At 53.0% G+C, this 11,268-nt stretch overlaps 1 protein-coding gene across 1 annotated transcript; it reads left to right on the top strand.

Annotated features, from left to right (window-relative positions):
- Nucleotides 1-7,238: 7,238 nt before the first annotated feature.
- KCNJ9 (potassium inwardly rectifying channel subfamily J member 9) lies at nucleotides 7,239-11,149 on the top strand. The gene is made up of 2 exons (XM_068965949.1): nucleotides 7,239-8,088; nucleotides 10,782-11,149. Exons 1-2 carry the CDS (start codon nucleotides 7,239-7,241, stop codon nucleotides 11,147-11,149), a joined length of 1,218 nt encoding a protein of 405 aa, XP_068822050.1.
- The last annotated feature ends 119 nt before the right edge of the window (nucleotides 11,150-11,268 follow it).

Raw genomic sequence — 11,268 nt, 5'->3', positions numbered from 1 at the left:
AGTGAGAGTTGGACCATAAAGAAGGCTGAGTGCCGAAGAATTGATGCTTTGGAACTGTGGTGTTGGAGAAGATTCTTGAGAGTCCCTTGGACAGCAAGGAGATCAAACCAGTCAATCCTAAAAGAAATTAATCCTGAATATTCATTAGAAGGACTGATGCTGAAACTGAAGCTCCAATACTTTGGCCACCTGATGCAAACAGCTAACTTATTGGAACAGACCGTGATGCCGGGAAAGATTGAAACCAGTAGGAGAAGGGGATGACAGAGGATGAGATGTTTGGATGGCATCACTGATTCAATGGACATGAGTTTGAGCCAACTCTGGGAGATGGTGAAGGACAGGGAAGCCTGGCGTGCTGCAGTCCAGGGGTTCGCAAAGAGTCGGACATGACTGAGCCACTGAATGACAACAATCACCATCCTCAATGATTTTGGAGCCCAAGAAAATAAATCTGTCACTAGTCCTTTTTTTTTTTTAATTAGGACCTTTCTAACTGGTCCAATGGACAGAAATTCTATTAACACCCAATGTACTGCAGTAGGAGGGAGGTAACAGGGAATACACGAACAACCAGGGACCAGGAGCCAGGCAGCCCGGACCTCAGGCCTGTCTATTCTCTTGGGACCCATCTCTTACCTGTAAAGTGAGGACTAATTCTGGACTACCTCTAAATGCCTTGACTTTTAAATCCTGGTCTACTTCCAGCCAGTCCTATAAAGCAAGATAGACCTGTGTATGAGAAGGCTCTGATCCTCTTGCTCTCCTGAACTCAGCCAGAGGACAGCAAAGCCCTCAGCTTCAGAAGCCCGCTGGGGCTCCGTGTGCCTGGATCTGTGCTCCACTTCTCCCCACTGCACCCTAATCTCCAGCCACATGCACTCCGGCAAACATAAGCTCCCTCCCCTCTGAATTTTCTAGGGCCTCATCTCCCTTGAATCTATAGAAATTGTTATGATCTATCTGATTGGCTTCCTTGCTCCATTAAGCTCAGATCCTCAACCATCTCCTGACTCCATCATGCTTCTTCTCCCACTTCCAGCCTTTTACCCAAGAAGTTTCATGATATTGCTCAAGGAAACCTTCCCAGATTGGTTGATCCCAAGGCTGCCACATACAGTTGCATGGTTTGTGGACTGCACAAAGGCACCTGCTGAGGGGGCAACCCGAGGACTGCCATTCAGTTTGCCTTTTGTTGCACCATAGCTCAGAGCAGTGTTTACTGGAGGGACTCCCGTTTTTACTTTTTTAACCCCAAAGTACCACTTGCTACATGCTGTAAGGAGTACATCTGCCCAGAGAGGGTTCCTTTTTGCTATTTTGTACTAAGTTTCTTTATAGACCAGCCATGTGGCCTCAGCCGTGACCCTCCTGCCCTCAATATTTTCCAGTTCCAAACCCAATCTCCCATCATCACACTGTACTGACATATTTAATTGGTTCCTTGTAAAGGTGTTTTCTTTATCCTATAATACTGACAGCTGGGATCTTGCCTATGTTTCTGTCTCCTGGTATCTAAGAAAATGTTTTTTTCCCTCGCTCTGTTCCAGTTCGATGATAAACAAAGAGTTGAGGTTAGATACCAGGTAAAATCCAGGACCAGAAGGATCTTCAAAGCAGGGCAGGGGGTTGTGGGCTTCTTCTTTGTCAGCAAGGCTATGCTCAAGGCAGCCTAGACTGAGGCAGGGGGCTGGCTGATACAGCTTCTGGGGGGCTCTGTCAGCCCTGCCATCTCCCCCTCCAGAAAATGGGGCCAGTCCTATGCAAATACGTTCTTGCCCAGGAGTTTGGTTTCTTCTCCCCGGGCTCCTGGCACAGTGGCACCAACGTGAGTGGCTGCTTGGCAGGACAGAGAAGGGCGGGCTAGCAGTCCCGAGGCTCAGGTGACAGGGCTGGGCCCAGGAGACAGGGATGCTGACGAGGCTCTAGCTGCCCTCCTGATGCCAATCTCAGGCTGAAAACTCGATATTTCCACTTAGAACAAGAAACACAGGCGAGAAGGCTAGGAGAGGAGGGCAGTGTACCAGGAGTGCCCCCTGCAGGTCTCACTTGGTGGCACTAGAACAGGAGAAGGTGGCACTGGGTGGGCAGGGATTTCAGGAGATGCCTGGGCGGAGGATAATGAGAAGGAAGACCATAGCTAACATCTCCAGGTGGCGCTAGTGGTAAAGAACCCGCCTGCCAATGCAGGCGACATAAAGGGCACAGGTTTTTCCCTGGGTCAGGAAGATCCCCTGGAGGAGGGCATGGCAACCAACTCCAGTATTCTTGCCTGGAGAATCCCACGGACAGAGGAGCCTGGTGGGCTACAGCCCATGGGGTGGCAAAGAGTCAGACACGACTGAGGCCACCTAGCACACACACACGCACACGTGCTTACAACACGCCAGTCCCTGCCTCATGTAATCCTCACGACAACATCCCCAAAGATGAACAATACAGGTGTTCTCAGTTCTTAGATGAAGAAACTGTTCACAGAGGTTAAGTAACTTGCTCAGAGTGACCCAGCTCCTAAGGGACAGCATTGGGACCTGAACCCAGGACTCTGCCTCCTGAAACTACATTACTCAGCGCTCCCTTTTCCACCTTGCCAAGCCATTTCAGGAACTTCTAACTGGCCAGTATCCATTTCTACATCTTCCCACTCCTTTAGCTCACTGTTCCAACTTTAACGCAGCTGGAGAATTGATCAACACACAGGCTATAATAATACTGATTTCATCCACCACTCTGTGCTTTTAATTATTTCCCTGGGGAAAGTGAACATTCAAGTATTTCCATTCCTCCAGTTTTTTTTCTTGATTTTTTTAATCAGTGCTCCTAAAGCTATGTCTTTACAGTTATGATCAGTGAATAAGAATACTTTGGGGATTCCCTGGTGGTCCAGTGGTTAGGAGTCCACACTTCCATTGCCCAGGGCACTGATTTGATCCCTAGTTGGGCTTCCCTGGTGGTTCAGACGATAAACAATCTGCCTGCAATGCGGGAGACCTGGGTTCAATCCCTGGGTTGGGAAGATCTGGAGGAGGGCATGGCAACCCACTCCAGTATTCTTGCCTGGAGAATCCCCATGAACAGAGAAGCCTGGCGGGCTACAGTCCATGGGGTCGCAAACAGTCAGACATGACTGACCAACTAAGCACAGCACAGGGCACTACGATCCTACAAGCTGAGTTGGTGGCCAAAAAAAAAGAGAATACTTCCATGTTCTGGTTTTTATGTACCAGTGTGCCAACATGTGTGTTTACATATACAAACATCATAACTGCTTATACTGCTTTGCCATAGATGTTGCATTGCCAAGGGAGTGGGGCATTGGGATGTGAGTGGGCCCGCTTCTCTGCCAATATCCAACTCTGTGACATTCAGTAAACCATTTAACCTTTCTCAGCTTTAGTTTTCTCATCCATAAATAGAGAAAATAGTACTTATAGGGTATCACCCAGGGTTTTTAAATGAGGTGTGTCTAGCTCAGAGCTGATACTCAAAGAATCCTTAATAGTAGCGTCAGTATTTGGAGAAGGCAATGGCACCCCACTCCAGTACTCTTGCCTGGAAAATCCCATGGATGGAGGAGCCTGGTGGGCTGCAGACCATGGGGTCGCTAAGAGTCAGACACGACTGAGAGACTTCACTTTCACTTTTCTCTTTCCTGCATTGGAGAAGGAAATGGCAACCCACTCCAGTGTTCTTGCCTGGAGAATCCCAGGGACGTTGGAGGCTGGTAGGCTGCCGTCGCAGAGACTTGGACACGACTGAAGTGACTCAGCAGCAGCAGCAGTGTCAGAATTCTGTGCTAATGTGTGTTTCTCCCGAGCAACCATGTGCTTCTGGTGGGCAGGGACTTATTTCTGTAACTGCTTCCACCCAGCACATTACCTGGCACTTGGGCTCCACGAGAGTTTGTTGAATGAAGAGTTATAAGCCCTAACCTAGCCTTTTCTGTTGGACATCTGGGCTGTTTCTAGACCTTTCACTGTTAACAAACTAGACTCCATAAGCCCTTCTATTCACATTGCCTCATTCAGTCTGCACACCCTGTGAAGTAGATGGCAAGAGGCTATTTGCACATATCCACGTCCTAGGAAAGATGGAGCAACTGTGGCTGACTGAAATGGGTCACCTCGCAAATCAGTGACAAAGGTTAGAACCCCTGACCCTACCTCCCTTCCTTGGGTGGATCTCTTTTCTCTCTGATTACCTTCTTCTGGATCAGAGTGGCCTCTCCAAAATGAAGACTGTGATGGCAGGCCTGACCAAGAGCCTGACTTGAACCCAGGAAACTGCCTCATGAGATCGTATTACTCAGCACCGCCTTTTTCCATCTTGCCAGGCCATTCCAGGAACTTCAAACCTTCCAGCACCCAGAAGCCCGACTGGAGGTGAATCCCCGGGAAACCAAATGCCTAATTCCCAAACACATCAGGGCTTGTATTTTCTCAGAGCAAGGAGCTTCTTAGGAAAGAGCCAGCATGCCAGCTTTTCTTCTTTTTTTTTTTTTTCCTGAGGGGGTGAGGAGGCGAGCATTGAGTTGTCCAGGAGGAGGGACTTTGGCTAAAAATAGCCACGGCGTGTGGATCAGCCTCTAGTGGTACCCAGGACTGGGGAGGGGAGGGGGATGCTCTAGAGCTGTCGCCAGACCGGTTGCTGTGGAAACAAGAGAGGAGCAGGGGAACCTGGGAAGTGGGGATGACACAGATAGCGAGTCCTAGTCAGAGCTGCCGCTACATTTAGGGGAAACAGCAGTGCTCGCGGCTCCCACCCTCCAGGGGTGCTTGGGGTGAGGGGGAGGCGGTGTCAGGGGCATGGACGCTACCCCCCAGGGGTCTCTGCTGCCGGCTACTCTCCTCTCCACACGCTGTGAGTTGAGTTGCGGGGGACTTGGGTTTGGGCCCCTATTTCCAAAGCAAGTGGGGATTTGGGAAGAGCTGGTTCCTGAGGGAGTTTTCATCAGATCCCCTTCCAACAAATAAGCCCCCTTGCAGGCCAGCACTCTCAAGTGGGAGAAAGGGAGATTCAGCAGAACGCAGCACTGGGGTCTTCTGAAAAGGGGCACAGCATGCACATGAAATAAGGAGGAACAGGCTGGAGGAACAGGACTCTTTGGAGGGAAGCTGCAGAAATTGAGTCTTTGCTCCTGGGATGGAGGCAACCATTTCACACCTTTCCTGCCCCACTGAGGAAAATGCAGCCCCCACTTAAGGAAGATGGGAGACAGAACACAGTCAAAGTGAGGCTCACCTAGATCCCCAGGGCAATGGAGGGTGAGAGAGTTCTGGGGACTCTGACTCTGGGGTTTCTTCCTCACACATGGCAGAGAAATCTGCCTAAGCAGACAGACTGGGGGTCAGATGACCTAAGACCTCGAGAGAACATCTGAAAGCCCACCTGGACAGAAGCTGGAATATGTGGGCTCGAGCACTTTTCTGCAGGACCTGTGATCTCTAAGCCGATCAGTGCTTGGAGATCACTTCTCAAGGATATCCTGGGCTGTGGGGAGAGAAAGGGATGCTCACCACTGGGGGAGGGGAAGACCTTAACCTGCCGTTGCACTGGGACTCGTGGACGTGTCCCTGATTCCTCCTGAAAAATAAATATAGGGGTGCCCCCAAGCTCCAAGCCCTCTTGTTTTGGTTTTTCCTCCTGCCCTCTACCCCAGCAACACACACAAACCACACATACACCCACACCCACACCCGCACAACCTCCAAAGATCTACAGAACACCTCACTCCAGAACTTAAATTCAAGAGTGCTGGGTTTGGAGTTACATATCCAGGCAGTGTCTCCCCAGGACCTGGTCAAATGTCCAGACCATCTGTGGTCCTTATGTCACATCTTCCCATCCACCACTCTACTACAACCAGTCCAGGATTCCTTGGAGTGGGAGAAGAGGATGATTCCCAGGAAGAAGGGAAGGTTGAAAAGCCTTGAATCTTTATTCTTAACCTTTCCTTGTATGGGCCATACCTCCTAGGGGTCCCCAGATGCCTACGGAAGGACTCTGGGTCTCTCTCTCTCAGGGCAGATTGCAGTCCAGAGAGCTGCTCACAGGGAAGAATTTAAAGCAAAATCGGGTAGGCTTCTCTTGGAATGTGAGATCTGGGACATATGGAGGGGGGGCTGTTCTGAGGATAGTCAAGGGAGGTGGAAGGCTGGGGCGGGGAGAGAGCTGAAGGGAGGAGAGAGGTAAATGTGGGTGCTTCGATCACTTATCTGAGTTAAAGGCTCATTAACTCAGGCTCCTACTCTGAGTTAAAGAGTAGGTTGCTAGAGGGTTACAAGCCTAAGCCTGATGACCTTTGTGCTTCTTTTACCCTGGCTGTCCGTGTTGATCTCACATCCTCCGACCCTCCTGCCCATTTGCAGGCTGTCTCCACTGTGGAAATAACCCAGGGGAAATGGGGCTAACACTACAGCTGCAATGACCAGCGTCAGTCCTCAGGGAGAATTCTCAGTGGGAATTTCCTAAGGTGGGAATGTTCAACCTTTGCCCACTGGAGATTTTTCACTCACTTTCCACCACTTTCACTTCTCCTTTGTAAGCTTCTTGAGAGGAAGCAGGTGTGCGGGGAGGGGAGGTGGGGATAGAGTAAGCAAGGTCCAAAAAGGGAGACATGGGAAAGACTTTCTGTGTCAGTCTCCTGGGGAATGGTAAAACAGCCTGGTTAGCCGGCAGGCTGAAGGCGGAGATCAGGGATAAGGGGACTGCCTCACTTTAGCCTGGGTGGGGTGGAAGCGGGAGACCTTTGGGCAGGGAGGGCTCTGCACTGGCGAGGAAGATGAACCACCACCTGCTTTCAAGAAGCTCACAGTGCACAGATCTCAGGAAACTCCCTTCTTGCCCAGGGCCTTCTGCCTGGGGGTGGCCGTGAGGTGCTGCACAGCCCAGTTAGAGGCACTGGGACCAAGATCTCTGTTACCACGCCCCGCCCTTTCCTTCTAAAATAATCAGTCATGCAGAGTGCGATCCAGTTCATACACCCTATCCCACTGGATCCTCATGATTTTGTTTGCTGCGGGTGGGGCCAGCTAGGGCTGTGTGTATCATTCCCATTCTACCGATGCGGCAAGCCGTGGCAGCAAGGGACTCGCACAGGGCCACCCGGCCCCTGCGCGCAGGCCCGGACGTCTCGGCCTCTCCGGCGGGTCGGCTAATACAGCCCACCTCTCAGCCCCTCCAGGCCCCGCGCCGCCGCCCGGGCAGTGACCTCGCCGCCCGCGGCCACGGCCATGGCCATGGCGCAGGAGAACGCCGCCTTCTCGCCCGGCCCGGAGGAGCCGCCGCGGCGCCGCGGCCGCCAGCGCTACGTGGAAAAGGACGGGCGCTGCAACGTGCAGCAGGGCAACGTGCGCGAGACGTACCGCTACCTGACCGACCTGTTCACCACGCTCGTGGACCTGCAGTGGCGCCTGAGCCTGCTCTTCTTCGTGCTGGCCTACGCGCTCACCTGGCTCTTCTTCGGCGCCATCTGGTGGCTGATCGCCTACGGCCGCGGCGACCTGGAGCACCTGGAGGACACGGCGTGGACCCCGTGCGTCAACAACCTCAACGGCTTCGTGGCCGCCTTCCTCTTCTCCATCGAGACGGAGACCACCATCGGCTACGGGCACCGCGTCATCACCGACCAGTGCCCCGAGGGCATCGTGCTGCTGCTGCTGCAGGCCATCCTGGGCTCCATGGTGAACGCCTTCATGGTGGGCTGCATGTTCGTCAAGATCTCGCAGCCCAACAAGCGCGCCGCCACGCTCGTCTTCTCCTCGCACGCCGTGGTGTCGCTGCGCGACGGGCGCCTCTGCCTCATGTTCCGGGTGGGCGACCTGCGATCTTCGCACATCGTCGAGGCCTCCATCCGCGCCAAGCTCATCCGCTCGCGCCAGACGCTGGAGGGCGAGTTCATCCCGCTGCACCAGACCGACCTCAGCGTGGGCTTCGACACGGGCGACGACCGCCTCTTCCTCGTCTCGCCCCTGGTCATCAGCCACGAGATCGACGCCACCAGTCCCTTCTGGGAGGCGTCGCGCCGCGCCCTCGAGAGGGACGACTTCGAGATCGTGGTCATCCTCGAGGGCATGGTGGAAGCCACGGGTGCGGGCAGATCCGAGGAGGAGGAGCAGGGGAGGCGGGCGGGTGGGCGAGGAACTGGACCTAGAGGAGCCAGGGCGGGCGAAGCAGGGGATGAGGAGGGATGGAGGGACTGGTAGAGAATGGATGGAGAGGCTGGTAGAGGATGAGAGAGGCTGAGGTGAGATTCGGGACCTGGGCTGGGAGAGGTGTGTGAACGGACTGATTCCCCAGACAGCCGAGAAAAAGCAGGAATCCTCCGAAGTAGCCTGGCCGGGTCCTGAGCCGGGTCCCTGGCTCAGAAGTGGAAACAGGGCAGAGTAATGACAGTAGCCAACCCAGTGCTTACTCCGTGCCCTGCACGGTTCCAAAGCACTTTACCCCTCTGAGCTCATTTAATCCAAGCCCCATGAAGGACCCCGCTGAGGTTATTTCTCATTTGGGGGCTCATTTTTCAGGGAGCAGAATGCCCCAGTGAGAAGTTAAGTTGTCCACAGTCATAGGCTAAATAAGCAGTGGACACAGGCAGTCTGGCTTCAGTGTTTAGGGTGCAGAGCAGGAGGAAAGGTTTAGGTTTGCAATCTTTGTCAGTACTGAGAGGTCCAGGCTTCTGGAATTTGATGGTGAGGGTTTTTCCATGACCTGAATTATTCCTAGCCTGGACCTTAAGGAGAGGTTGACAGCTGCTCGCAGCTCGACCTGGGTTTCCCAATCCATCAAAAGGCTCAGTTTCCATTGACAAAGGAAACAGATGACCTGAACATTTCGAGCCCCTTTCCAGAAGGAATTGGCAATGTACCTGTAATGTCAGAACTTCCAACTCAGGCCTCCACAGTGAAAGGTTTGGGAGCAAGTAGGACAAGACCAGCGTAGCAGGACCAGCAAATGAGTCCTTTGATACTTGAGATCCAGAAGAGGGAGAGAGTGCTTCCCTGGCAGTTCAGCGGCTGAGACTCAGCTGCCAGTGCAGGAGGTGGGGCTCGATCCCTGGTCCGGGAACTAAGATCCTGTATGCTTTGGCGGGGCCCAAAACATTTTTTTTTTTAATGGGGATAGAAATGGGAGGAGAAGATTGCAAGTGGATAACCAAAGGCCCACCAGGTGGCCCTGTGGCTCCTGCCTGTGTTGTCCCCTGCTGGCTTATCCTAGGTTGGTGCCAGCAAACACGCTTCACTCTGAGCCTGTACCACTGTCTGCCTCAGTGTTCCTCACTCCTTCCCCCACACCGTACCGCCCCGCCCCCCCGCCCCGTTCCCTTCGCTTCCGCCACTCACCCTGTTTCCTTTCCTCTCATCTCACCAGCTGGCACTCTTGCTGGTACCTGGGAAATCCCTGCCCAATCCTCTTCTCATGTACCGCCAGCCCCTCACCCTCTTCCTCGAGCCCCCTCTCTCCAGGGTCACTTTTGCTTCCTCTGCCCCTCCTCTCCTGGACATTCCCTCTGCCAGCCAAAGGAACAGAGAATGCCAACGTCCCCACACTGGCTCGAGGTGGGGCTTTCAGTGCTAAGAGCCGGTCTCTGATCAGCTAGTGTACGCTTCTGTTCCCCTTTGTTCAAAGGTAGATATGAGCTGAGTGGGATGCGAGAGACCCCAAGTAGAGGAGAAGCATTTGCCGCAGTGGCTGTGGCCACCCCACAGGGGAAACAGGACACACGGCCATGGCAAGGAGTACGGGGGAAGGGTAGGTGAAGGAGAGAGGGAGAGGAGCTTGTCGGATTTTTCTAGAGAGACAAAGTTGGAAAGGATGGTATTTTGGGTGAGAGAGTCAGTATCCAAAATGCTTCTGAAAAGCAAGTATAATGAGCCAAAAACCCAACAAGATGACATTTAAAAGGAATAAATATAAAGTTCTAGATTTAGGCTTTAAAAAAATCACTTATGTAAGCACAGCATGGAAGAGCTCTGGTGAAAAAAGAACTGGGGGTTTTAGTTGGCCACAGGCAATGTGATGTCGCTTCCCAAAATGTTTATATAATGTGATCTTGGGCCCTATTAGCTAAAGAATCATGGGCAGTAGGAGAGGCAGAGAGCCCTCTCTTATGCATGTATCAGGCCACGGTTGGAGTATTTATCACATCCTAAGTGCTTAAAGCATCCTTTGGCCATTCTGGTTTGCAGTCAAGAAAGTGAAATTTTTGGAAGCCAGGTCACAGGAATGGTGAAGGGAGACAGATATTCAGTCTGAAAGAGAGAAGACATGATGAAACCAGAGACTCCTGCTTCCAGTTACTTGCAGGGGTGTCATAAAGCAGAGGAATGAGACTAAGGGAAGCAGATTTTGTCTCTGTATAAAGAACAACTCAAATAGTAGCGCTATTACACAAAAGAGGGGATTCCTTGTGAGGTGGTGAGTTCTTAATCCTAGGAGGTAATCAAGTGCATGCTAAATGCACATTATTGGGAATGCTCCAGTGGGGTACCCTGTATGGAGAGGCAAGTTGGACTAGATGATCCCCAAGGTCAGTCTCAAGGTTAAACTTGTCTGATTGGCATCTCCCATGGAGGGGAAGGGAGAATGTGGGCCAGAGAGGAAGAGTTGGGATAAATGGAGGAGAGGAGGGGTACAAAAATTGGGAAGGAAGAGAAAGTGGGCCAAAGGGGGTTGCGGGCCCTTGAGGAGGGCTACAGGCAAGAGTTTTAGGAATAGGGTTGTGGAATGACACAGGAGAGGTAAGGCTCCGCTGGGATCCCCTTGACCTATGCCCCTCCCCCCAGGAATGACATGCCAAGCTCGGAGCTCCTACCTGGTGGATGAGGTGCTATGGGGCCACCGCTTCACCTCAGTGCTGACCCTGGAGGATGGCTTCTATGAAGTAGACTATGCCAGCTTCCACGAGACCTTTGAGGTGCCCACACCTTCATGCAGCGCCCGGGAGCTGGCCGAGGCCGCAGCCCGACTGGACGCCCATCTCTACTGGTCCATCCCCAGCCGGCTGGACGAGAAGGTGGAGGAGGAGGGGGCTGGAGAGGGGGCTGGAGAGGAGGCGGGAGAGGGGGCCGGAGAGGGGGTGGGCGAGGGGGCTGGGGTTGACAAAGAGCAGAATGGCTGCCTGCCACCCCCAGAGAGTGAGTCCAAGGTATGACCAGATTCCTCCAGACCCCTGTGGCAGGGCCAGACACCGGTACCTGGGCAGCTGAATGTCATAGGTGGAGAAGGAGTCCGGCAAAGTCCCTATGAATGCACCAAAGCTGGAGAGCCCCC

Source organism: Capricornis sumatraensis, chromosome 2 (assembly GCF_032405125.1).
Source record: "Capricornis sumatraensis isolate serow.1 chromosome 2, serow.2, whole genome shotgun sequence".
Classification (NCBI taxonomy): Eukaryota; Metazoa; Chordata; class Mammalia; order Artiodactyla; family Bovidae; genus Capricornis; species Capricornis sumatraensis.
The sequence above is the reverse complement of the archived record's forward strand: the minus strand, read 5'-3'. Positions and strand labels throughout refer to the sequence as shown.

Bases quoted from the DNA above. Each gene is read 5' to 3' on its own strand.
- KCNJ9 (XM_068965949.1), top strand. From the start codon at position 7,239: ATGGCGCAGGAGAACGCCGCCTTCTCGCCCGGCCCGGAGGAGCCGCCG. The intron at 8,089-10,781 runs GTGCGGGCAGAT...CCCTCCCCCCAG, and splicing joins GGGCATGGTGGAAGCCACGG to GAATGACATGCCAAGCTCGG.